This window comes from Glycine max, chromosome 11 (assembly GCF_000004515.6).
Source record: "Glycine max cultivar Williams 82 chromosome 11, Glycine_max_v4.0, whole genome shotgun sequence".
Lineage (NCBI taxonomy): Eukaryota > Viridiplantae > Streptophyta > Magnoliopsida > Fabales > Fabaceae > Glycine > Glycine max.
The window spans coordinates 25,419,835-25,447,295 of record NC_038247.2 but is presented as its reverse complement, the minus strand read 5'-3'; the positions used below and the strand labels follow the sequence as shown (position 1 = coordinate 25,447,295).

The 27,461-nt window shown below is 44.3% G+C and overlaps 1 protein-coding gene across 1 annotated transcript; it reads left to right on the top strand.

The window, feature by feature from the left end:
* The first annotated feature begins 1,148 nt into the window (after positions 1-1,148).
* Positions 1,149-22,256, top strand: LOC100794441 (uncharacterized). The gene is made up of 2 exons (XM_006591616.1): positions 1,149-1,565; positions 22,140-22,256. Exons 1-2 carry the CDS (start codon positions 1,149-1,151, stop codon positions 22,254-22,256), a joined length of 534 nt encoding a protein of 177 aa, XP_006591679.1.
* Positions 22,257-27,461: the final 5,205 nt, after the last annotated feature.

The window sequence follows — 27,461 nt, the reverse complement described above, 5'->3', positions numbered from 1 at the left end:
ACGACATCATGACCTCATTTGAAGAGAAGCTAGACAAGGATAGGGACAAGTGGATCGTGTAGTTCGATGGGGCGTCAAACGTTCTTGGCCATGGCATTGGGGCAGCATTAGTCTCTCCAGACAATCAATGCATACCTTTCACGACTAGTCTGGGGTTTGACTGCACCAATAACATGGCTGAATACGAAGCATGCGCTCTGGGCGTCCAGGCAGCAATTGACTTCAACATCAACCTACTCAAGGTGTATGGAGACTCGGTGCTAGTAATTCACCAGCTGAGAGGAGAATGGGAGAATAGGGATCACAAACTGATACCCTATCAGGCCTATATCAAGGAATTGGCTGAGTTCTTTGATGAGATCTCCTTCCATCATGTTCCCCGAGAGGAAAATCAAATGACTGATGCGCTTGCCACTTTAGCATCCATGTTCCAGATGACACCGCACGGAGACCTACCATACATTGAGTTCAGGTGTCGTGGCAGACCCGCACGTTGCTGTTTGGTGGAAGAGGAGCGGGACGGTAAGCCTTGGTATTTCGACATCAAGCGATACATTGAAAGCAAAGAGTACCCACCGGAGGCTTCCGATAACGACAAGAGGACGCTAAGGAGGTTGGCGGTCGGTTTCTTCTTGAGCGGAAGCATACTATACAAGAGAAACCATGACATGGTTTTGCTCTGATGTGTAAACGCTAAAGAAGCTGAGAGCATGCTAAGGGAGGTCCATGAGGGCTCTTTCGATACGCACACTAACGGGCACGCCATGGCTAGGAAGATCTTAAGGGCGGGCTACTATTGGCTAACCATGGAGAGCGATTGTTGCCTCCATGTGAGGAAGTGTCACAAATGCCATACATTTGCAGACAATGTCAACGCTTCACCCCAGCCTTTGAATGTTTTGGCCACACCGTGGCCCTTTTCCATGTGGGGAATAGATGTGATCGGGGCCATAGAGCCCAAAGCTGCAAACGAACATCGTTTCATCCTAGTGGCGATCGATTACTTCACCAAGTGGGTCGAAGCTGCCTCATACGCTAGCGTCACGAGGAGTGTGGTGGTTAGGTTCATCAAGAGGGAGATTATCTGCCGGTATGATTTGCCGAGGAAGATTATCACAAACAACAACACCAACTTGAATAACAAGATGATGGGGGAAATGTGTGAGGAATTTAAGATCCGACACCATAATTCCACACCCTACCGACCCAAGATGAATGGAGCAGTGGAGGCGGCCAACAAGAATATCAAGAAGATTATCCAGAAGATGACTGTGTCATACAAGGACTGGCACAAGATGCTCATGTTCGCACTACATGGTTATCGAACCTCGGTTCGCACTTCAACCGGGGCAACGCCGTTCTCGTTGGTATACGGAATGGAGGTCGTGCTACCGTTTGAGGTGGAAGTCCCATCATTAAGAATCTTGGCGGAGTCCGAATTAAAGGAGTCGGGGTGGGCCCAAGCACGTTTCGATCAGTTTAATCTCATAGAAGGCAAGCATCTAGCCGCTATGAGCCACAGGCGTTTGTACCAGAAACAAGTGAAGAACACTTTTGACAAGAAGGTACGCTCGCGCAGGTTCAACGAAGGGGACCTGGTACTGAAGAAAGTCTCCCAAGCCATGAAAGACAATAGGGGAAAGTTGGCCCCGAGCTATGACGGGCCTTTCGTCGTAAAAAAGGCTTTCTCTGGAAGGGCCCTTGTGCTCGCCAACATGTTGGAAAAAAGGCTACCTTCACCCGTGAACTTCGACGTTGTCAAGCGATACTACGCTTAAGACCTGGGGCAATTAAGGAAGTCGCTGCGTGTTTTTATTTTCTGTGGTTTCCCCCAGGGATTCCTGTCGTCTGTAATTTTCTCATCGCAGTCTTTTAAAGAACGTAGGATTGGGGTTTCATTGTTCTGATCCTCGCTTTGTGCCTTAAATGATGCGTAGTCTTTAAATTACCCAAGCCTTTTCGCTCAGTCCATGGGGATGCCCCAAGCGCTTAATTAAAACTGAACCCGATAAGTTTTTGCTAAAGAATTATTGCGTTTGAAATGCTCATGCATACGCATGTACATGCATAATTGTTATCTTGTGACAGGGACAGGATCGTTTTAAGCAATGGTCAAATACCACGCCAAATCCAAGATAGAGATGAATCGAGGTAGTGGTAGCGTGACCACGATTTGCTGCGCAATGTCATTTCCTGCTTTTAGGTACTCAGGGACGGGCACGAATGGACGCTAGGGCCGTGATCAACAGATCACTGTCCCGTGTCCGGCTCCAGATGATCGAGAAGCACTACTGAGAGGCAGCCTAGTATCCTTCAAATTTCTACCTATTATTTATTGTTATTTCTTTAAGGTGATGATCAGGTGCCTAACTTACCCTATGGGTTTTGAGTAAGCGAACACCGACCCTTAGAGAACACGTACTTTCTTCACAAAAAAAAATGCACAGGGTTAGCTCGCCTGGGCGAGCTGAGCTCGCCTGGACGAGCATCCCTGCACCAGAAAACATAAAAACGAGGGGAGGGTGAGTTTTTCTCCACCCAAAACTCCCCTCCCTCATTCAAAAAACGCAGCACCCACGGGATTTGTGGTTTTCCGACCCTAGGCCACCATTTTTGTGCTTTTGCTTCCATTTTTAGTGTCCTTGATCACTCCATACAAGTAAGTACATTATCCTTTGGGCTCTAGTTTTCTATTGATGCCTTTTTTATGCTCTAAATTGTACATGTTTGACCAATTTCGTGAGGCAATTTGGGGAAAATTCATGCTTTGATTCATTGAATTGGGGGGTTATAGGGGATGACCTTAGGCCTAGGTTGTGTTCTGAAATGATTGGGCAAGCCACATTGCCCCCATTCCCTTCCTGTTTATACCCGAAGGTGCGCCCACGAAGTGTTCAGTGGTATTCGCCCATAAATTTGTGAAGTTTTCTTATAGAATTGGTTTGGGCATACATGGTTGCCATTTTTGGATGCGTGGACAGCTTGCGGAGGTTAGGGTAAATGCCGAAATGTGACTTAGGCCTAGGAACCCAAGCCTTTGATTTTGAATGCAAGAAGGCATGAAAATGAGAGCATGTTGGTGAGGTTTCCCCTTTTAGGCCAACACTTGGTTTGGGCTACACCATGATGATTTCTTTGTACCTAGATGGTGTGAAAATGTTGTTCACCATGTACATGTGTATATAGAATAGGTAGCCAAGTGCTTTGCAAGTGTGCATATATGTTGAATATGGCACGAAAATGCTTCTCAAATGTCATACCCTAATTTCGTCCGGGGACCTTTGCTTGACGACATGCGACCTTTCTTTGGTCCTTGTGAGGTGCTTGGCATCCATCATTAGGCAATTTGTGAAATTCCAGGACATGCCAAAAAACCAAAAAAATATTGATGCACAATCCGTAAGTTTCCGTGACACACCGGAAATCAAATGGAAGCATCGTTGCATAATTAAGTGAGGTTCCGTAACATTCCGTAAGTCAAAAGGGGGATGATTATGTAATCCGCAAGGTTCCGTAACATTACGGAAAGAAAACAAGTATCGTTACGAAATTCGTAAGTTTCCGTAACTTTACGAAAAAAGAATCACCAAAAAAGGAAGAGGGGGGTGTACTTAGTAAAAATGGGGGTGCAAATAGCACCCAGGCCCACTTGGGCCCTCCAGAATATTCCTCCAGAAGGCTGTTGCTTCTGGAGGAAGCAACCTGGCTCGCCTGGGCGAGCTGGGCGGCAACCACCTCCCCTATTTTGCTATAAATAGGGGAGGAAGTGAAGAAGAAAAGGGTTCAGCCCCTTTGGCACTTCTCTCTCTTTCGAATTTGCTTGGAAAAATCGTTTCCGTAAAGAAAATCTAAGTCGAGGCGCTTCCGAAACGTTTCCGTAACGTTTTTCGTGAAGAATTTCGCAAAGGATTCAACCGTTCTTCGACGTTCTTCATTCGTTCTTCATCGTTCTTCGATCTTCAACGGGTAAGTACCTCGAACCAAGCTTTTCGATTCATTCTATGTACCCGTAGTGGTCCACATTATGTTTCGTGCATTTTTATTCTCGTTTTGTTTACTTTTTATACCCCCTGTTGACGTGCTTAAGCCATTTTACTTAAGTCATTTCTCGCTTAACTTAAAAATAAAATAAATTTCCACCGAACGTTTGAATTGTATTATCCGTTAACTTCGGTTAAAATGAATTCCGACCGTTCGGTCGTGCCGTAGCCACATTGGAAATCAAAAAAGAGGTAAAAAATAATATAATAATCAAAAAGACATCTTTTAGTAAAATAAAGCGGAAAATCAATCGGACGTTTTCTCTTTGGGATTTCTCATTCTTAATCGAATTGATTAATAACTAAAGTGAAACTAAAGGCTAAAATCAATTCGCCTAGTCAAGCTCGTCCATAAAAATAGGCTTTTGAAGTTTGTCATTTCATTTTCTCACTAAGTAAAATGGATCATTTTTAAGGTCCAACGCCTTAAAATGATCACCTCTTAAAGTAAAAAAGAATCACTTGATAAAAAAGAACTACGTAGGTCTGATTTTCTCATCCCAAATTGAGGAATACGTAGGAGCAAAGGGAAACACCCTTGTCGACCACAAAAAGAGAAAATATAAAAAGGGTATAAAGGATATAGAGACATAAAAAGGGAACATAAAAAATCAAAGTCATGTTTGCACATTCGATTAAAGGCTGCCGTCCCTTGGGGCGGACGTGTGGGGTGCTAATACCTTCCCCGTGCGTAAATACAACTCCCGAACCTTTCACTTAAAAGTTCGTAGATCGCGTCTTTTCCGGTTTTTCCGACGTTTTCCTCAAATAAACGTTGGTGGCGACTCCGCGCGTATTCCTTTCGTGGAACACGCATCCCGCGAGTCACGCGTCGCCCTCCCGCCGAAGGGTAGGTTGCGACAGTTGGCGACTCCACTGGGGATTGTTTTTTAGAGAGTTAGGCCATTTAATCTTGTGCAATGTTTTATCATGACTTTCTCCTTTGTTGGTTTCCCTTTATTTGTCTTATGTTCTGGTGTATATAAACTATTTGTTGCTTTTAGTGTGTTTTAGAATGTATGCATGAGGTAAATATTTATTCATTTGATGCACACAAACACTAACACTATTTGCACACACTGTGAGTGAATAAGGGCCCTATACCCGGGTTCATGGGAACATAAGGAGTGGAGGTGAATCTGTGATCATGCTAGGTCTCCGACTTGCTTGATTACAGTGAACCCTCATCTAGAGCTTTTCTCTTTGAAAACTTATTGTTGCTAGTAGTCCCTACTGCTGCAATATGTTCTTCGAAGGGGATGATACCTCTAGAAACCATCAAGAGAGATATGACTACCTTGGGGATTATTGCTAAAAGCCTAGTTAGTTCTCTCCCTTATAGGTCCCTTAAATAGGGGCACGGAGCAAACACGCTGCGTGCCATTTTTCACACTGCCATGCATAAGTATCATATACCCGTTTGCTTATGTTCAGTGAATATTATCATACTATGTACATCCCCGTATTGTACCTTTCGCATGTGCATCATGTGTGGGTTCTGTCTTAATCCCCTCTCTTGGGCAAACCAACGGAGGGTCCGTGTCACCTTCTTAAATACATACGTTGGGCACTTTGCTACCCCAAGACGTTGTATCTAAGAAGGAGACAATTTCCCGAGCTCCCGTATTCATAAATTGCATCCGTGTCATATGCATTCCTTCATGCATTCATCCATTCCACCCATGATAGATGTCGGAGTTTTGATTCGCACTAGATTTTATTTCACTTTAGTAAAACATGGGATCAAGTCAAAAGACTTCGCTTAAAAAGAGGTTTTATCAAGTCAAAATCAAGAGCTTAGAGGTCACCAGTTTACGAAAGTTGAGGCAATTAATGGGTCAACTTCAACGGCAAGCCTTCTGCAAAGCCTATGGTAAGCATTTGGGACCTAGCTAGGGTAGAAGTCTCCATGGAACCAATTGCCTCCCTCGCCCAGTATTATGATCAGCCGTTGAGGTGCTTCATCTTTGGGGACTTCCAGCTATCACCAATGGTGGAAGAATTTGAAGAGATCCTAGGATGTTCTCTAGGAGGAAGGAAACCATACCTCTTCTCAGGGTTCTACCCCTCATTGGCCAGAATTTCTAAAAAAGTCCAAATCTCGGCGCAGGAATTAGACCGCCAAAGGCAAGTTGAAAATGGGGTGGTCGGAATACCAAGAAAATATTTGGAGGTAAAAGCAAGAATCTTGGCAGATAAAGGCGAGTGGATCCCATTCATAGATATTCTCACACTGTTGATTTTCGAGGGAGTCCTCTTTCCAAATGTGGATGGGTTGGTGGACCTGGCAGCGATCAACGTTTTTCTCGCCTATCATAACCACAAGGAAAGTCCGGTTGTCGCTATGCTAGCCGACCTATATGACACCTTCGACCGAAGATGTGAAGAAAGCAATGCAAGGATTGTTTGCTGTACTCCAGCTCTCTATGTGGGGCTGGTTTCACACCTTTTTCTCCAAGAAGGTAGGCCCGTCTATCCGCTACAAGGTTACCGCTCGTGCATCGAAAAAGGAAAGGCGAATTGGGACCAACTCTTGGCTAGCATGGGGGGGTGTCTGTTAATTGGTCCCCTCGCTAGAAGGAAGGAAGAATCAAGATTCTATCTTCATGCGAAGGATGTCCAAATGTTCCCTTGATGGGAACAAGGGGTTGTATTAATTATAATCCCGTTCTCGCCATAAGACAGCTTGGCTACCCCATGAGAGGAGCGCCATTAGACGAAAGCATCACGCCTTTCATCGCACGGGGTTTCAGTGACCACAAACGCGAGGGTACTCCAAGGAGTTCGCAAGGCATGGGATGCGGCGTGAAGAAAGGACAGAGAGCTTAGGGGAAGCAGTAATGGGATCATCGGCGGCTATCATAAGTGGCTGAGAGTCTGAACACAAGGATTGGATTGGCTCCCAAATCTAAAGACTGTGAGAGACGATGAGGTTAAAGCTTCGGAAGAAAGTGATGAGGTACAAGCCCTAAAGGCAGAGCTTGAAAGAGCCTGGGTAGTCGAAGAGAAGTTCAAGTCCATAGCCATCAAAGTCTGAAAAGAGTATGATGAACTAAGGGATGTCAATATGGCCACCGATGAAGCCTTGGAATGAGAAACCAAGAAGGCCCGAAAGGAAGAACACGACCAAAGCAAAGTTTTGAGGGGCTTTATAGGGCAGCAATAGTGAGCTCAAGCTCCGAAGAGGTGAAAGGAATCATCACGGGTCAAAGGCATGATCTTGAAGGACGAGCTAAAGGTTTGCCTTAGGTCAAAAAGAAATTTGTCCCAACAGTTAAGCGAGACTGAAGGGAATATGTGGGCCATCATCGATAAGTGCAAAGAGAAGCTAAATCTAGCGGCGACTCACGAGCAAAGGCTAGAGGATGAGTACGCCAAGATATCAGCAGAAAGGGAAGCAAGGGAAAGGGTAATTGATTCATTGCACCAAGAGGCAACAATGTGGACGGACCGATTTGCTCTTACTTTGAACAGGAGTCAAGAACTTCCCCCATTGCTAGCCAAGGCCAAAGCAGTGGCGGGCACCTACTCCGCCCCCGAGGAGATCCACGGACTTCTCAGCTATTGTCAGCATATGATAGACTTAATGGACCATATGATTAGAAACCGCTAGGAAGTTTGTATTGTCGCTCAGATCTTGACTAGTTATAACTTTTTGAAAAAAATGAGTTTATCCCACGTTTTTACTCCAAAAATCAGTGCGAATCAAGTCACTCCCACATTTTATCTCTAGCATGCATTGTATGTTGGTCTCGTCCTTTGTCACGGGAAGCCGGAAGGTCCATATCACCTTCTTAATTGTACACATGGGGCACTGCGCCCCCAAATGCGCAAGTAAGAAGAGATAATTTTCCGGGCTCTCGTGTCCGTAAAATGCATTCATATCATGCATCGCATAAGCATCTCTTCATAACATCATAATGAACATATCGTTCCTGCATTTGTCCGTTATCATATTCCAGCCTCACATTTTCCATGAGTCATGGCATCATCATGCATATGCGTTCAACAAACTTTTTGATCTGCAAAATTGCATACCATTTGTTTTCATGTTTGCTCATCCTTGTATTTTCCTCTACAAAAACAAAAAAGGGGAAGCGTGAAACTTCACACTACATTCTTAGTTGCATGTGTTAGGCACCATGAGCCAACCATGTTGGGATCATAAACTCATTTCTAAAAAAAAAAAAAAAACACACAACAACAAAAAAAATAATTGAACATGGTACCTAATGCATGGTTAACTAGGAAATGGTGTTTCTTCAGGCATCTCAATTTCATAATTACATTTTCCATGCATAGCTTAAAGTATGCCCGAGTCATTCATCCCTATGAGATGTTGTTGAAGTATTGGCGATCAGAATTGCCATTCCTTGGATTACGGGGTTGAACCAAGCTCATGCTTTTATAAAAAGGTTCATCAAGTCAAAATATGGAAGTAACCGTCTTGCAAAATTGGGGCAAAAGATGAATCGAGTCACATCACTGCTTCGTCTACTGCCAAACATATTTAGGATTGTTGATGTCCTTGTTACTTCCAGTTTCACCTTGACAAAGATGTCATGGACCATGTTGAAAATCTAAATAGATTCAACCCCATATCCTGCGTAAAAATTCACAATCTTCAACTGTACATCATTCGCATACATCCATGCTTTTCATTGGTTGCATTGCTCATTGCATTCTTTCCTTGAAAAATAAAATAAAATAAAATAAAATGAACTTAATCATTGTTATAAAAAAAAAAACATGCTTTACGGCGTCCTCACCGAACTTGTGCTAGAGCTAGAGTAATGGGTGAAGTAGAGGAGATACAAGAGAAGATGAAGGCCGACATGGAGGCCATTAAAGAGAAAATGGCCACAATGATGGAGGCCATGATGAGCGTGAAGAAGATAATGGAAGCCAATGCGGTTGCAATTGCCGCTACCAGCGTTGTTGCTAAGGTGAACCTGATGTCCCCATCCGGCATCAACCAAATGAATCATCCAACCTCAGATATGGTAGGCAAAGATTTGGGAAGTACGGGCAGCCCCCATAATGTACAAATTCAAAACGAGCACGCCTTCCCGCCATATGGCTTGCCTCTCAACTATACGCCACCCAAAGTGGCGTACACTCCCAATAAGAATGTCAATAACTCCACTCCTATACCCATTGAGAGCCAACAACCCCAAACTGATCATGCACATGTCTCTTAAACCGTGGGGGGGCACATGAAATTCCCCACCACAATCTAGCCGACTTCGAGCCTTGCCTCGGATATGCCACGGAATGGCAAGTAGTTGGTGGTATACCCCTACAAAACCCTTTGGAAGGCCCTCAGTATCACCCACAACTACACCTCTTGCATTCCACGACAAGTAAAAACCCTCATGCTATGGCAGAAATGGGAAAGTTGGATCATCTAGAGGAAAGGCTCAGGGCCATTGAAGGAGGTGAAGATTATGCCTTTGCTAACCTAAAAGAGTTGTTCCTAGAACCCAATATCATCACCCCTCCCAAGTTCAAGGTGCTGGACCTGGACAAGTACAAGGGGACTACTTGTCCCAAGAACCATCTAAAGATGTATTGTCAGAAGATGGGGGAATACGCAAAAGATGAGGAATTGCTAATACATTCCTTCCAAGAAAGTCTTACTGGGGTAGCTGTTACCTGGTACACTAACTTGGAATCTTCCCGAGTCCATTCTTGGAAGGACCTAATGGTTGCCTTTGTTAGGCAGTATCAGTACAATTTTGATATGGTTCCGGATAGGATGCAACTACAGAACATTTGCAAAAAGGGGGACGGATCTTTCAAAGAACACGCCCAAAAGGTGGAGGGATCTGGCGGCCCAGGTGGTACCCCCAATGATGGAAAGGGAGACGATGATCGTGATGGTAGACACATTATCGATACTCTACTATGAAAAGATGGTGGGCTACGCACCCTCAAAGCTTTGCGGATTTGGTCTTCGCCAGTGAAAGGATCGATGTGGGTCCGAAAAGAGGCAAATTTGATCATCCTACTAGGACGACTGAGAAAACTGGGGCAAATGAAGAGGGTGAGAAAGAGGGAGAAACCCATGCTGTGACTGCCATTCCTATACGGCCAAGTTTCCCAACAAACCCAACAATGTCATTACTCAGTCAATAACAAACCTCCTCCTTACCCACCACCCAGTTATCCACAAAGGCCATCCCTAAATCAACCACAAAGTCTGTCTACCGCACTTCCAATGACGAACACCACCTTTAGCAAAACCAAAAACACCAACCAAAAATGAATTTTGCAGCGAGAAAGCCTGTAGAATTCACCCCAATTCCAGTGTCCTATGCTGACTTGCTCCCATATCTACTTGATAATTCAATGGTAGCCATAACCCTAGCCAAGGTTCATCAACCTCCATTTCTCCGAGAATACGACTCGAACGCAACGTGTGCTTGTCACGGAGGAGCCCCGGGGCATTCCATTGAGCATTGTATGACCCCGAAGCATAAAGTGTGAAGTCTAATTGATACGGGCTGGCTGAAATTTGAGGAGAATCGCTTGTTGAATCCTAACATTGACAAGCAACACCATACATGGGGCAATTTTGGAAGCTGTTGTTATGACTCATCAAGATTTTTAAGTTTATGCCATTATTATAAACCACAGTTACAATGCTAAATGATATGGATAAAATGGACATCCTTGTCTCTCTCATCCTCTCAAAAACACATCTTTGCTTATTCAACTTCCACCAGAATGTGGGTGCAAGCCATTGGTGTATTTGCTCAAGCGACTTGCGCTCTTGAGTGTTGACTTCCAAGACTGTTTAATCAGATATTACTCGTCTTGCACGTTGGTGGGGGTGCCGTAAAACAACGAGTAAAGTTCAAAACAAATAAGTTTCAAAATAAAAAAAATAAAAAGGCATTTGATTGACTGAGTTTTCAAGTAAAAATATAGACGTTCATGTGACTTCATTTTATCATTCCAGAAAGTTTGTCTTCTTAGAGAAGCGAGTTGTCAAGAATAGGATGTTGGACAAATGGCCTCAGTTACCTTAATAAAAAGGGGGGTTGAATTAAGATGCAAAGACTATTCCCCAATTGAACTATCACTCTTTCTTTTTGGATTAACAATGCACCCTTAACATGAATTACTCAGAAGACAAATCAAAATAAACTTCTTTAAAGCAAAAGATAAATAGCAATAAAAGAAGTTTAAAGGAAGAGAGGAATGCAAACTTGATTTATACTGGTTCGGCCACTTCCCGCGCCTACGTCCAGTCCTCAAGAAACCCACTTGAGATTTTCCACTCTCTTTGTAAAACTCCTTTTACAAAGTCTGAACCACACAGGGACAACCCTTCCCTTGTGTTCAAGAATCCTCTACAATAAGAGACTCTCAGTCTCTTAATCCCTTTTCAGAAGTAAGAAGAAGAGAAGAAGAAATCTCTCTTAAAAGGGATAGATTGTACAATGAAGACCAATCAAAATTCCTTATTGAATATGCAAGTGGTTGACCAAGGAATCTTTTTGAGAGGATAAGACAGTTCAGTTCAGAAAAACTCTTAATCTTTTGAGAGGATAAACTTTGTGGGCAATGAAAACTCTCTTTAAATTCGTGTTTCCAAGTCACCTTTGATGGCCATTCATAAACCATTTGAATAGATGTGACTCTTGGAAATTATTTTCTGAAAATCTCCTCTGGTAATCGATTACAAGACTTGTGTAATAGATCACAGGCTTTAAAATTTGAATAAATTGCTGGTAATCAATTACCATCCATGTGTAATCGATTACACATTATAAATTTTGAATTCAAATTTCTAGTGACTATTATAAACATTTTCAGCTGCTGGTAATCGATTACCGGAGAGCAAATCTCAATTTGAAATGATAGAATTCTTTGGTCAAACCTTTTGTTTTTTCAATTTGGAAACTTCTTCCAAAAGATTCTAGAAATCAACTTGATCATATATCTTGACTTTCTTGGATTCTTGTCTTGAATAAAACTTAGAAGCACTTGATCCTTTAGCATCATCAAGACATCAAAACATCTTGCTTCTACATAGGAGTCATTTGACTTAATCCATCAGCTGAAAAATCCTTCAACTATTTCTCGTCCTTGGAAAATTCTTTTTGCAAGAATCAATTGCGTCTTTCATTCTTCCTCACTATGAGGTTGTGAAAACAAGACAACAATTGGTACCTCTAAGCCCTACACTGGGGCAATGAAAGGCCCCATGCATAAACCTCAAACGAACCTAGGGGCAGATTAGAAGTTCTCACTCAATAGGTTCCCAGCTACAAGGTCATGACGAAAGACAACGATTGGTACCTCAAAGCCTTACACTGGGGCAATGAGGGGCACCGTGCATGAGCCTCAAGTGAACATAGGGGCCGATCAAAAGTTCTCACCCATCGATGTTTTTAACAAAAAAAAAGGGGACAAACCCTAGGATTTCAATGGATTGATTAAACATCAAACGACTCCATTGCCGTCACTCCAAAATGGTCAAGTGACTAAATAAAAAAGAACATACACTCTGAGGGAGTTCCCGGAGAGATTTGCAAAAAGATAGGATGAGGTTGCATGAATTATCACCTTTTTCAAAAGGGCAGTCAATCTGTGTTTTCCAAAAAAAAAAAATCAAATCAAAATCAAAATCACAAAATAGGGAAAGAATGCCATGAACATTGTACAACTTCCCATTACATTGCATTGTTTCATATAAAGTCTGCATTTACCCAAATTTCACAACAAAGGTTGCATGCATTTGCATCCCTCAAAATCATGTTAACTACATAGATTCCCTACATCTAAATGTCCAAATCTTTTGAATTTGGGATGACCGGCTCTCTCGATGAGTCGATCTCTTGCTTTCTCATAAGGATGGACCCTAGGGTACTAGTACCCTGGTCTTCAGAGGACTACACGTCCTCGCCAACAGAGGGCTGCACGCCCTCACCTTAAGAGGACTGTGTGTCCTCACTTTCAGAGGACTGCATGTCCTCACCTTCAGAGGGCTACACGCCCTCGCCATAAGAGGACTGCGTGTCCTCACCTTCAGAGGGCTACACGCCCTCGCCATCAGAGGACTGCATGTCCTCACCTTCAGAGGATTACACGCCCTCGCCATCAGAGGACTGCATGTCCTCACCTTCGTAGGGCTACACGCCCTGACCTTTAGAGGACTACACGTCCTCGCAAACAGAGGGCTGCACGCCCTCACCTTGAGACGACTACACGTCCTCGCCAACGTAGGGCTACACGCCCTCACCTTTAGAGGACTACACGTCCTCGCCAACAGAGGGCTGCACGCCCTCACCTTTAGAGGACTACACATCCTCGCCTTCAGAGGACTCCACGTCCTCACCTTGAGAGGACTACATGTCCTCGCCTTGAGAGGACTACACGTCCTTGCCTTGAGAGGACTACATGTCCTCACCATCAGAGGGCTGCACGCCCTCACCTCCAGAGGACTACGCGTCCTCGCCTTGAGAGGGCTACCCGCCCTCGCCTTGGGTACTAGTTACCCTCACCTTCAGAGGACTACATGTCCTCACCTTCGTAGGGCTACATGCCCTCACCTTTAGAGGACTACACATCCTCGCCTTCAGAGGACTGCACGTCCTCACCTTGAGAGGACTACACGTCCTCGCCTTGAGAGGACTACATGTCCTCACCATCAGAGGGCTGCACGCCCTCACCTCCAGAGGACTACGCGTCCTCGCCTTGAGAGGGCTACCCGCCCTCGCCTTGGGTACTAGTTACCCTCACCTTCAGAGGACTACATGTCCTCACCTTCGTAGGGCTACATGCCCTCACCTTTAGAGGACTACACATCCTCGCCTTCAGAGGACTGCACATCCTCACCTTGAGAGGACTAAACGTCCTCGCCTTGAGAGGACTACATGTCCTCACCATCAGAGGGCTGCACGCCCTCACCTCCAGAGGACTACACGTCCTCGCCTTGAGAGGACTACACGTCCTCGCCTTGAGAGGACTACATGTCCTCACCATCAGAGGGCTGCACGCCCTCACCTCCAGAGGACTACACGTCCTCGCCTTGAGAGGGCTACTCGCCCTTGCCTTGGGTACTAGTTACCCTCACCTTCAGAGGACTACATGTCCTCACCTTCGTAGGGCTACACGCCCTCACCTTTAGAGGACCACACGTCCTCACCTTCAGAGGGCTACACGCCCTCGCCATCAGAGGACTGCATGTCCTCACCTTCGTAGGGCTACACGCCCTCACCTTTAGAGGACTACACGTCCTCGCCAACAGAGGGCTACACGCCTTCACCTTTAGAGGACTACACGTCCTCGCCAACAGAGGGCTGCACGCCCTCACCTTGAGAGGACTACACGCCCTCACCTCCAGAGGACTATACATCCTCGCCTTGAGAGGGTTGCACGCCCTCACCTTTAGAGGGCTACGTGTCCTCATTTTCAGTGTGCTCCACATCCGCACCTTAAGAGAATTTAAGGTCCTCTATCCTTAAATGCTTAACCAAGACTTGCACTCCCGGTTAAGGGACCAGTAGTTTCCTTTTAACGGTTCCTGGGCCACCCCCTGATATTGGAGGACGGCCAACTATGCGAGCACAACCAGAGAGGGAGGCTATCACACAGCTACTATGCATACCGGGGCAAGATTTCACCCGTGCCGCTGCAAAGGGACGAGTGCGGATCATGCGCACCAACATGACCACTCTTACACAGATATAGATGACATTGCTACTTAGCAACATTCTGCCCAGCGACCGCAATGCCAATCTCCCCCTGCAAAAGTATCAGTTGGTCTGTGTCGTCCCAACATGGGTAAGTATGCATATGGTTCAACTGATTTCTGATACCATCTATTGTTTGCAGGGATCGCACCCACAAAGACACCCAGTGGACCTGAAGAAGTCCAACAGGGCCCTGGGGTTTCCAGCTCTGGTTACGGGCCTCTGTCGGCCCTACAGGGCGCCCGTTCCCCCCAGCAAGTTCATGTCGTCGTGGCATAGGGAGTGCCTGTCGCCCCCAGCAAGGTCATCAGGTCCCCCCTACCAATCGAGCTTTCATCAAGAAGTTCTGCGTCTCCAGGCAGGCGCAGGGCGAAACACCACAGCAGCCTGGCGATGGCCGGTAGCGGGCAACAGACGCACCGCCATCACCTCTAGAGTTCACCTCTGCTCATCCACAAAATGGTTTGAGTATTGCCTACACCACATGGCCGACCAATAGGCGACCAAGTCCAAAGCCAAAGGTAAGCAAAGTACTAGGTCAGTGACCGACAAGTCATAAGGCGTCCAGCTCAAGACGTTAAAGAAGCGCTACTAGGAGGCAACCTAGTAACTTTTAAATTTCTGCCTGCTATTTGATCACCTTTTGTTTCTCAAGTCATATTGGACACACCTAGTTGCTCATGATCCTAAGAATTTAAATAAAACGAGCACAAGCTCGGAAGGTAGTCATACCTCACAAAATATATGTATGCGTGTTTAGGTAGTGAAAAATACCTTAGATATGCATGTATGTAATTTAGGTAGCAAACAACTACCTCACAAAATATATATATGTATGTTTAGGTAGCAAGATACCTTAGATATGCATGTATGTAGCAAAAAGATACCTCACAAAATATATATATGTATGTTTAGGTAGCAAGATACCTTGGATATGCATGTATATAGAAAAAATACCTCACAAAAATATACACATGTTTAGGTAGCAAAATACCTCATGAAAAAAAAAGGAAAAAAAAAACAAAAACAAACAAGAAAAAGAAATAAACAAATAAAAAAAAAAGAAAAAAGGTGGAAAAAGAGAAAATAAGTTGTCTAGCTAAAAACCGACATGCTTTTGAAAAGAGATGATTTCCAACTTTTCTTTGAAAAAAATTCATTGATTATAACTAGTTTTTGAAAAAAATGTGTCTACACCTGAAGGGTGAATACTGTGAAATTTCCCCGGACGCCCGAAATGGACTCGGATGAATGCACAAATTGATAAAAGAACATATTTTGGAAACATTGGGTTGATTTAAAATAGAGGAAATGAATCCTAAGCCCTAACATCACATGACCATAAAAGTTTGACACTTGAGTGTCCACATAGGTGCATGCATGACCAGTTTTGCATGAAGTTTCCAAATCATCATTTTTGCATTTGTGTCATGGAAATAATGTGGGGCATCCCTTTTATCCTTGAACCAAACCAAACCTTGACATGTACCATGCCTAGCCATTCTACAAGTCTTGAGCCAAGATCCTGACTCACCATAAACCTTGACCCAGGGTGAGAATGTCAATCCTTACCCTCGGAAGCAAAAAAGAATAGAAGGGAAATTTCCAATCAAAGAAAAAGAGAAGGAAAATTTCCAATCAAAGGAAAAAAGGAAACAAGGAAATTCCCAATCAAAGAGAGGGAGAAAGAAAAAAGAAAAGAAAGAAAAGTCCCAACCAAAGAATGGGAGAAAGTAAAGAAAAAAAGAAGAAGAAAGCTCCTGGTCAAAGAAACCAGAAGAAATGTGCAGAGAGGTCTTTAGACCGGACAATATCTGAACAATACAGAATTGTCACCAAATGAACAAAAAGAAGGAAAGGAAACCATGACCTAAAATGGTCTTCTCCCTTTAATTGCCAACCAAAATCAGTGCGCTAGCGACTTTTTCGCCCCACACTAAACAAAAACAGAAAAGGAAAAGCCAACAAAAAATCAAAAGCCAAAAACACACAAAAGCCGAAAAACCCACCAAAAGAACCCATTCCCAAGGGAAGTCCTATTGATCCATGATCACACATGTAATTTTTGATTTGATAGGAAATAATTTGCAAAGTCAAGTCATGATATATCTATGGTTCGGAATTAGGATGAAACACTTACCTGTGCGAGATTGATACACTTTGAGTGATTTTCTTCTATTTTGTCGAACCCAGTGTTTCCTCTAAATGTTCATTTAGAAACGAAATGCTAACATCCAAAATCTCAGTTAAGGTTATGGGGGATTTCATCAGCAGACTCTCCTTCCCCGGTAAACGCATTGTTTTTCACTCAAAAAAGCGTATGCTGCTCTAATCAGTTGGAATATTTATCTCTTTACTAAAGCATGTTTGCATTTTAGCGAAGAAAACACCGAGACTTTTTCAAGTCTCACAAGTTATCCAGAACTACGTAGGTCTGAGTTCCTCATTAGAGGATACGTAGGAGCAAGAGCCTCGCTTTTGTCGACCACACCGCCTTTTGTTGCCATGACCCAAGAGCTGGTAGCCCGCGGAGACACCTTACGGTTATCCACACCTCGTCATTCAGTGACCCCAAGTGTGATTGATGAGCAGAGGCCAATGTGGTCATCTGCGCCTTTTCCGGAGATGTCAGCATTTTCCGATGGAGACTTTTCAAGTCTCACAAGTTATCCAGAACTACGTAGGTCTGAGTTCCTCATTGGAGGATACGTAGGAGCAAGAGCCTTGCTTTTGTCGGCCGCCCCATAATCTTTGTCATACTGACCCTGAGGTCATGTGACATGCACCCTTGTATCATCCAGAGGCGGCGGGCCCGATGATACGCGGAGATACCTTACGGTTATCCGCACCCTTTTGTCATCCAGAGGCGGCGGGCCCGATGACAAGCAGAGACCAAGTTTGGTCATTCTGCACCCTTGTATCATCCAGAGGCGGCGGGCCCAATGCTACGCGGAGATACCTTACGGTTATCCGCACCCTTTTGTCATCCAGAGGCGGCGGGCCCGATGACAAGCAGAGACCAAGTTTGGTCATTCTGCACCCTTGTATCATCCAGAGGCGGCGGGCCCGATGATACGCGGAGATACCTTACGGTTATCCGCACCCTTTTGTCATCCAGAGGCGGCGGGCCCGATGACAAGCAGAGACCAAGTTTGGTCATTCTGCACCCTTGTATCATCCAGAGGCGGCGGGCTCGATGATACGCGGAGATACCTTACGGTTATCCGCACCCTTTTGTCATCCAGAGGCGGCGGGCCCGATGACAAGCAGAGACCAAGTTTGGTCATTCTGCACCCTTGTATCATCCAGAGGCGGCGGGCCCGGATGATACGCGGAGATACCTTACGGTTATCCGCACCCTTTTGTCATCAGAGGCGGTGGGCCCGATGACAGCAGAGACCAAGTTTGGTCATTATGCACCCTTGTATTCATCAAAGGCGGCGGGCCCGATGACACGCAGAGACAAAATTTGGTCATTCTGCACCCTTGTGTCATCCAGAGGCGGCGGGCCCGATGACACGCAGAGACAAAATTTGGTCATTCTGCACCCTTGTGTCATCCAGAGGCGGCGGGCCCGATGACACGCGGAGATACCTTACGGTTATCCGCACCCTTTTGTCATCCAGAGGCGGCGGGCCCGATGACACGCGGAGATACCTTACGGTTATCCGCACCCTTGTGTCATCCAGAGGCGGCGGGCCCGATGACATGCAGAGACTGACATAGTCTTCTGCACCTTTTGTTCCTCCGGGAACAATGAGTCATTTACATGCGGAAATTTTACGGTCACCCGCGACTCTCGTCAACCGAGAGGAACGAAATTAGTGTCATACGCACCCATCATTAGGCAATTTGTGAAATCCGGGAACAACAAGTCATTTGCATGTGGAGATTTTATGGTCACCCGCGACTCTCGTCAAATCGAGAGGAACGAAATTAGTGTCTTATCTTTACTTTCCTTTTATCTCCAATAAAAGACAAGTAAAGAGGGGCAACTGTCATACCCTAATTTCGTCCGGGGACCTTTGCTTGATGACATGTGACCTTTCTTTGGTCCTTGTGAGGTGCTTGGCATCCATCATTAGGCAATTTGTGAAATTCCAGGACATGCCGAAAAACCAAAAAAATATTGATGCACAATCCGTAAGTTTCCGTGACACACCGGAAATCAAATGGAAGCATCGTTGCATAATTAAGTGAGGTTCCGTAACATTCCGTAAGTCAAAAGGGGGATGATTATGTAATCCGCAAGGTTCCGTAACATTACGGAAAGAAAACAAGTATCGTTACGAAATTCGTAAGTTTCCGTAACTTTACGAAAAAAGAATCACCAAAAAAGGCAGAGGGGGGTGTACTTAGTAAAAATGGGGGTGCAAATAGCACCCAGACCCACTTGGGCCCTCCAGAATATTCCTCCAGAAGGCTGTTGCTTCTGGAGGAAGCAACCTGGCTCGCCTGGGCGAGCTGAGCCTGGGCGAGCTGGGCGGCAACCACCTCCCCTATTTTGCTATAAATAGGGGAGGAAGTGAAGAAGAAAAGGGTTCAACCCCTTTGGCACTTCTCTCTCTTTCGAATTTGCTTGGAAAAATCGTTTCCGTAAAGAAAATCTAAGCCGAGGCGCTTCCGAAACGTTTCTATAACGTTTTCCGTGAAGAATTTCGCAAAGGATTCAACCGTTCTTCGACGTTCTTCATTCGTTCTTCATCGTTCTTCGATCTTCAACGGGTAAGTACCTCGAACCAAGCTTTTCGATTCATTCTATGTACCCGTAGTGGTCCACATTATGTTTCGTGCATTTTTATTCTCGTTTTGTTTACTTTTTATACCCCCTGTTGACGTGCTTAAGCCATTTTACTTAAGTCATTTCTCGCTTAACTTAAAAATAAAATAAATTTCCACCGAACGTTTGAATTGTATTATCCGTTAACTTCGGTTAAAATGAATTCTGACCGTTCGGTCGTGCCGTAACCACATTGGAAATCAAAAAAGAGGTAAAAAATAATATAATAATCAAAAAGACATCTTTTAGTAAAATAAAGCGGAAAATCAATCGGATGTTTTCTCTTTGGGATTTCTCATTCTTAATCGAATTGATTAATAACTAAAGTGAAACTAAAGGCTAAAATCAATTCGCCTAGTCAAGCTCGTCCATAAAAATAGGCTTTTGAAGTTTGTCATTTCATTTTCTCACTAAGTAAAATGGATCATTTTTAAGGTCCAACGCCTTAAAATGATCACCTCTTAAAGTAAAAAAAAGAATCACTTGATAAGAAAGAACTACGTAGGTCTGATTTTCTCATCCCAAATTGAGGAATACGTAGGAGCAAAGGGAAACACCCTTGTCGACCACAAAAAGAGAAAATATAAAAAGGGTATAAAGGATATAGAGACATAAAAAGGGAACATAAAAAATCAAAGTCATGTTTGCACATTCGATTAAAGGCTGCCGTCCCTTGGGGCGGACGTGTGGGGTGCTAATACCTTCCCCGTGCGTAAATACAACTCCCGAACCTTTCACTTAAAAGTTCGTAGATCGCGTCTTTTCCGGTTTTTCCGACGTTTTCCTCAAATAAACGTTGGTGGCGACTCCGCGCGTATTCCTTTCGTGGAACACGCATCCCGCGAGTCACGCGTCGCCCTCCCGCTGAATGGTAGGTTGCGATAGTTGGCGACTCCACTGGGGATTGTTTTTTAGAGAGTTAGGCCATTTAATCTTGTGCAATGTTTTATCATGACTTTCTCCTTTGTTGGTTTCCCTTTATTTGTCTTATGTTCTTGTGTATATAAACTATTTGTTGCTTTTAGTGTGTTTTAGAATGTATGCATGAGGTAAATATTTATTCATTTGATGCACACAAACACTAACACTATTTGCACACACTGTGAGTGAAAAAGGGCCCTATACCCGGGTTCATGGGAACATAAGGAGTGGAGGTGAATCTGTGATCATGCTAGGTCTCCGACTTGCTTGATTACAGTGAACCCTCATCTAGAGCTTTTCTCTTTGAAAACTTATTGTTGCTAGTAGTCCCTACTGCTGCAATATGTTCTTCGAAGGGGATGATACCTCTAGAAACCATCAAGAGAGATATGACTACCTTGGGGATTATTGCTAAAAGCCTAGTTAGTTCTCTCCCTTATAGGTCCCTTAAATAGGGGCACGGAGCAAACACGCTGCGTGCCATTTTTCACACTGCCATGCATAAGTATCATATACCCGTTTGCTTATGTTCAGTGAATATTATCATACTATGTACATCCCCGTATTGTACCTTTCGCATGTGCATCATGTGTGGGTTCTGTCTTAATCCCCTCTCTTGGGCAAACCAACGGAGGGTCCGTGTCACCTTCTTAAATACATACGTTGGGCACTTTGCTACCCCAAGATGTTGTATCTAAGAAGGAGACAATTTCCCGAGCTCCCGTATTCATAAATTGCATCCGTGTCATATGCATTCCTTCATGCATTCATCCATTCCACCCATGATAGATGTCGGAGTTTTGATTCGCACTAGATTTTATTTCACTTTAGTAAAACATGGGATCAAGTCAAAAGCCTTCTCTTAAAAAGAGGTTTTATCAAGTCAAAATCAAGAGCTTAGAGATCACCAGTTTACGAAAGTTGGGGCAATTAATGGGTCAACTTCAACGGCAAGCCTTCTGCAAAGCCTATGGTAAGCATTTGGGACCTAGCTAGGGTAGAAGTCTCCATGGAACCAATTGCCTCCCTCGCCCAGTATTATGATCAGCCGTTGAGGTGCTTCATCTTTGGGGACTTCCAGCTATCACCAATGGTGGAAGAATTTGAAGAGATCCTAGGATGTCCTCTAGGGGGAAGGAAACCATAACTCTTCTCAGGGTTCTACCCCTCATTGGCCAGAATTTCTAAAAAAGTCCAAATCTCGGCGCAGGAATTAGACCGCCAAAGGCAAGTCGAAAATGGGGTGGTCGGAATACCGAGAAAATATTTGGAGGTAAAAGCAAGAATCTTGGCAGATAAAGGCGAGTGGACCCCATTCATAGATATTCTCACACTGTTGATTTTCGAGGGAGTCCTCTTTCCAAATGTGGATGGGTTGGTGGACCTGGCAGCGATCAAAGTGCCTTGCGAAACATGTATGTTGGATAGTTGGGCATGTTGCATAAGAAAATTCTTTGCAAATGAAAGTAGGTGCATCTCATAAAAATGTTGTTCACCAAAGGAAAGATGTGTGTAAATGTATATATGTCCTAGGAGAACCCACGCATCAATGTGTAAGTTTTTTCTTTTCTTTTAATTCACGTTGATATTCGTGTTTTGTTGGAAAGAAGTGTACGCCATTTTTGCTTGATTTGGTTTTTATTTTAATAAATTGGTTTCTTGAACTAACTTCCTGAATGTTATTTTTCGCAGGAGATGGCTCCGAAGAAACTCTCCACTAAGAGGTCTAGAAAGGATGCAACTGGAGAAGGCTCCAGTGCCACCTCAGAGTTTGATAGTCACCAGTTCCGGAGTGCCGAGCACCAGTAGCGCTTCGAGGCCATCAAGGGATGGTCATTCCACAGGGAGAGGCGTGCCCAGCTCAGGGAAGACGAGTACCCTAACTTCCAGGGAGAAATAGCTCACAGGCATTGGGCACGACTAGTGACCCCTATGGCTAAATTCGACCCAGAGATAGTCATAGAATTTTATGCCAATGCCTGACCCACTGAGGAGGGGGTCCGGGACATGCGCTCATGGGTGAGGGGTCGCTGGATCCCGTTTGATGCGGATGCCATCAGCCAATTCTTGGGCGACCCACTGATTTTGGAGGAAGACCAGCATTGTGAATTCAGCAAGAGGAGGAGCCAGGCAGACGGTTTCAATGAGGAAGCCATTGACCAGCTGTTGTGCATACCAGGGCAGGATTTCGCCCGGACCGCTGCGGGGAGGCGGGTGCAGATCATGCGCACCAACATGACTACCTTGACCCAGATATGGATGACACTGCTGCTCAGCAATGTCTTGCCTAACGACCACAACTTCGACCTCCCTCTGCCTAAGTGCCAGTTGGTGTATGCCATCCTGACATGGATGAGCATTCACGTAGCCGAGGTGATTGCTGATGCCATTTATTTGTTTGCAGGAATGGCACCTACTAGGCACCCTTTGGACCTAGAGAAGTCCAACAGGGCCCTGGGGTTTCCAGCCTTGATCACGGGCCTCTATCAGTCCTACGGAGTTCATGTCACCCCCAACAAGGTAATCCGACTGCCGATCACCCGAGCCTTCATCGAGAAGTACTCCACGCCTAGGCAGGCACAGGGTGACGCACATCAGGATGCACGCACACCGCCACCACCTCGGCAGGCTGATTTGGCTAGGCCCCTGGGCGTGGAGCAATATCTACAACATTTGGTTCGCCAGCAGGCGGCCAACCACCGTGGACAGGTGCAGATACATGAGTGTCTCTACCGGTTCAGGCTCAGTCAGTAGGGGCAGGGTTCCGCTGTTTTTGTATGCCCTACCCCGAAGCAGTTTGGGGTTGAGGTCGCATGGCCTGGAGATTGGCCCGGTGCCCAGGCAGGGGAGGAGCCTGCTGAATCCCCCAGTGAGGCGAAGGAATTCCATATGGACGAGGATATGACTGACCTACTCGGTTTCTTGGGAGGGAGCAGAGCCACATGACCAAGGTCGCCGCATTTTTTTTGTGATTTACATTACTGCTTTCAGTCATTGTTTTTTGTTGTCATCTAACATTACTGCTTTCAGTTATTGTTTATGTTTCCGTTATGATCTGGCATTACGGCTCTCAATTGTTTTGTCACTTTTTTTTTATTGCAACTTATCATTACATTTTTTTTCCGTTTACTTTGTGATTTGACGTAGGTAGGCCGTGTGTGCCCTCATCCGCACGACCTTTTCAGAAAGAAAAAAAAATATAATAATAAATAATTTAATAAATAAAAATGCTTTGGTTAACTAAAAAGCCAACATGCTTTTGAAAAGAAAATAACTTCCAGCTTTTCTTTGGAAAAATTCATCGATCAAAACGAAGAGATTTTTTGTTGAAAAAATGTGTATACATCTGAAGGGTGAATGCTGTGAAAATTTTCCCGAACACCCAAAATGGACTCGGATGAATGCATGAATTGATAAAAGAACATGTTTTGGAAACACTGGGTTGACTAAAATAGTAAAAATAAATCCTGAGCCCTAGTGTCACATGACCGTAAAAAACTTGATGCTTGAGTGTCCACATGGGTGAATGCATGACCAGTTTTGCATAAAATTTCCTAATCATCATTGTTGCATGTGTATCATGGAAATAATGTGGGACATCTCCTTTATCCCTGAACCGTTGGCCAAACCAACACCCTGACATATATCATGTCCAACTGTTCTACAAGCCTTGAGCCAAAATCCCGACTCACCATAAGCCTTGACCCAGGGTGAGAATGCCCATCCTTGCCTTTGAAAGCAAAAAGGAAAAAGAAGAAAATTCCCGATCAAAGATTGGAAGAAAGCAAAAAGAAAAAGAAAGAAAATTCCCGATCAAAAATCAGAAGAAAATGAAAGAAATATGCAGAAAGGTCTTTGGACCAGACAAATGTCTGAACAGTACAGAATTGTCACCACCAAATAAGGAAAGAAAGGAAACCACGACCTGAGGTGGTCCTCTCCCTTTGATTGCCAACCAAAAATCCTGTGCGCTAGCGATTTTCTTGCCCCGCACTAAACAAAAACAGAAAAGGAAAAGACCCAAACACTCAGAGCCAAATTCCTCACAAAAACACTATTCCCAAGAAAAAGTCCTATTGATTCATGATCACACGTGTAATCTTTGATTTGATAGGAAATGATTTGCAGAATCAAGTCATGACATATCCATGGTTCAGAATTAGGATGAAACACTTACCTGTGTGAGATTGATACACTTTGAGTGATTTTCCTCTATTTTGTTGGACCCGGTGTTTCCTCTAAATGGTCATTTAGAAACGAAACGCTAACATCCAAAATCTCATTTATGGTTATGAGAAAATTTCATCAGCATACTCTCCTTCCCCAATAGACACATTTGTTTTTCATCAAAAATCATATGTTGCTCTGATTAGTTGGAGGTTTTGTTTCTTCACTAAAGCATGTTCACGTTTTAGTGAAAGAACACCGAGACTATTTTAGTCTCACAAAAGAAAGAACTACGTAAGTATGAGTTCCTCATCACAAATTGAGGATACGTAGGAGCAAAAACCTCGCTTTTGTCGACCACCACACCTTTTGCTATCATGACCTGTGAGTCCGATGACATGCGGAGATACCCAAGTGGTTATCCGCACAAACGATTTTTGTTGATCCTAACCTGTGAAGTTAGGTGGCAGGCAGAGATACCCAAGTGGTTATCCGTATAAACACTCTTTCGCTATCCGTTAGACTCAGAGTCTGGTAGCATGCACAGACTAACGTCATCTTCTACACCCTTTGTCAATCAGGGGCAAGCAAACCCGTTGACACGCGGAGACTTACGTCATCTTCTACACCTTTGTCATCCTGACCCGTGAAGTCAGCTGACATACGGAGATACCTAAGCGGTTATCCGTACAAATGGTTTTTGCCATCCTGACCCATGAAGTCAGGTGACATGCGAAGATACCCAAGTGGTTATCCGCACAAACGATTTCTGTTGATCCTAACCCGTGAAGTTAGGTGGCAGGCGGAGATACCTAAGTGGTTATCCGTATAAACACTCTTTTGCTATCCGTCAGACTCAGAGTCTGGTAGCATGCAGAGACTAACATCGTCTTCTGCACCTTTTGTCAATCAAGGGCAAGCAAACCCGTTGACACGTGGAGACTTATGTTGTCTTCTGCGCCTTTGTCATCCTGACCCATGAAGTCAGGTGACATGCGGAGATACCCAAGCAGTTATCCGCAGAAACGGTTTCTGTCATCCAGACCCGTGAAGTCAGGTGACATGCGAGGATACCCAAGTGGTTATCCGTACAAATGGTTTCTATCATCTTGACCCATGAAGTCAGGTGACATGCGGAGATGCCCAAGTGGTTATCCGCACAATTGATTTCTGTTAACCCTGACCTGGGAAGTCAGGTGGCAGGCGGGGGTACCGTATGGTTATCCGTACCTTTCGTCAACCAGGGGCAAACGAGCCCATTGACGCGTAGAGACTAACGTTGTCTTTTGCACCTTTTGTCATCCAAGGACAACGAGTCAAGTGGCAGGCGGTGATACCTTATGGTCCTCCGCACCTTTCGTCAACCGAGGCGAACGAGTTCGACGGTATCAGGATGATGTTGGTCGTTCGATTCTGATTATTCTCAAAATTTTTGCAGGTTTTTACTCTCGTCGTCTTGAGACATTCAAGCCCGACGACGCACGAGATTCTTCTCTACTGGGCGGGGACGATCCAGTTCGATAGCGTGTGGAAACGTCGTGGTTATCCCATTTAATCGCTTTCAAGACACTGAAGTTTTGTTGACGCTTCTGATGCCTTTTCTTTTCTTTCTGAATGACAGGTTGCGCTGGTTGGGATATTGATCAGCCGAATGATGTTTCGCTCGAACAAAATTAGTGTCTTATCTTTACTTCGCTTTTATCTCCAATAAAAGATAAGTATAGAGGGGCAACTGTCATACCCTAATTTCATCCGGGGGCCATTGTTTGGTGGCATGCAACCTTCGCTTGACCGCCTCAAGGTACTTAACACCCATCGTTAGGTAATTTGTAAAGTTCTGCGACATTCCAGAGGTAAAAAACAAGCATTGTTGTGCAATCAGTAAAGTTCTGCAACATTCTGGAAGTCAAAAACAAGCATTGTTGTGCAATCCGTAAAGTTCTTCAACATTCCGAAAGTCAAAAAGAGCATTGTTGTGTAATCCGTAAAGTTTTGCAACATTCCGGAAAGAAAATGGGTGTTGTTACGTAATCCGTAAAGTTCTGTAATGTTTCAGAAAGGAATCAACAAAAAAACACAAATGGGGTGTCGCAACATGCCCTTTTGCGGGCGTGCGAGGCGAGGCTCACGGGTGCGCTTTCCAAAGGAGGAAAGATGCGCGGAGTCGCCACCAACGTTTATTTGTGGAAAATGTCGGAAAAAACGAAGGAAACCGGTCAAAACGAAAATTCTAAGTTCGGGAGTTGTATTTACGCTTGAGGAAGGTATTAGCACCTCTCACGTTTGTCTCAAAGGACAACAGCCTATTTTTAGAATTGTGAAATTGTGTTATTTTACCTTTTATTTCTTTTTTATTTTTGAGGTCGACAAAAGCGGGGCTTTTGCTCCTACGTACCCTCCATCGAAGAGGAAATCAGACCTACATAATTCTTTTTTAAGAGTGAATCAAGCGATTCTTTTTACTTGAAAGGTGATCATTCTAAGGCGTTGGACCTTAAAAATGACCCGTTTACTTGATAAAGAAAACTGAGATGATAAACTTTCAAACCCTTTTTAGTGATTTTTTTGTGGACGAGCTTGACTAGGTGAATTGATTTTAGCCTTAGTTTCACTTTAGTTATTAGTCAATTCAATTAAGAGTGAGAAATCCCAAAGAGAAAACGTCCGATTGATTTTTTCGCTTCATTTTACCAAATGGTATTTTTTTATTATTATATTATTATTTTACCTCTTTTTTGATTTCCAATGTGGTTACGGCACGACCGAACGGTCGGAATTCATTTTAACAGAAATTAACGAATATTACAAATCAAATGATTGGTGAATTTTTTTTTTTTTTTTGATTAG

Coding starts and splice junctions, on each gene's coding strand:
- LOC100794441 (XM_006591616.1), top strand. CDS start 1,149: ATGGGGGAAATGTGTGAGGAATTTAAGATCCGACACCATAATTCCACA. Junction 1,566..22,139: donor AGAACACTTTTGACAAGAAG/GTACGCTCGCGC, acceptor TATTTTTCGCAG/GAGATGGCTCCGAAGAAACT.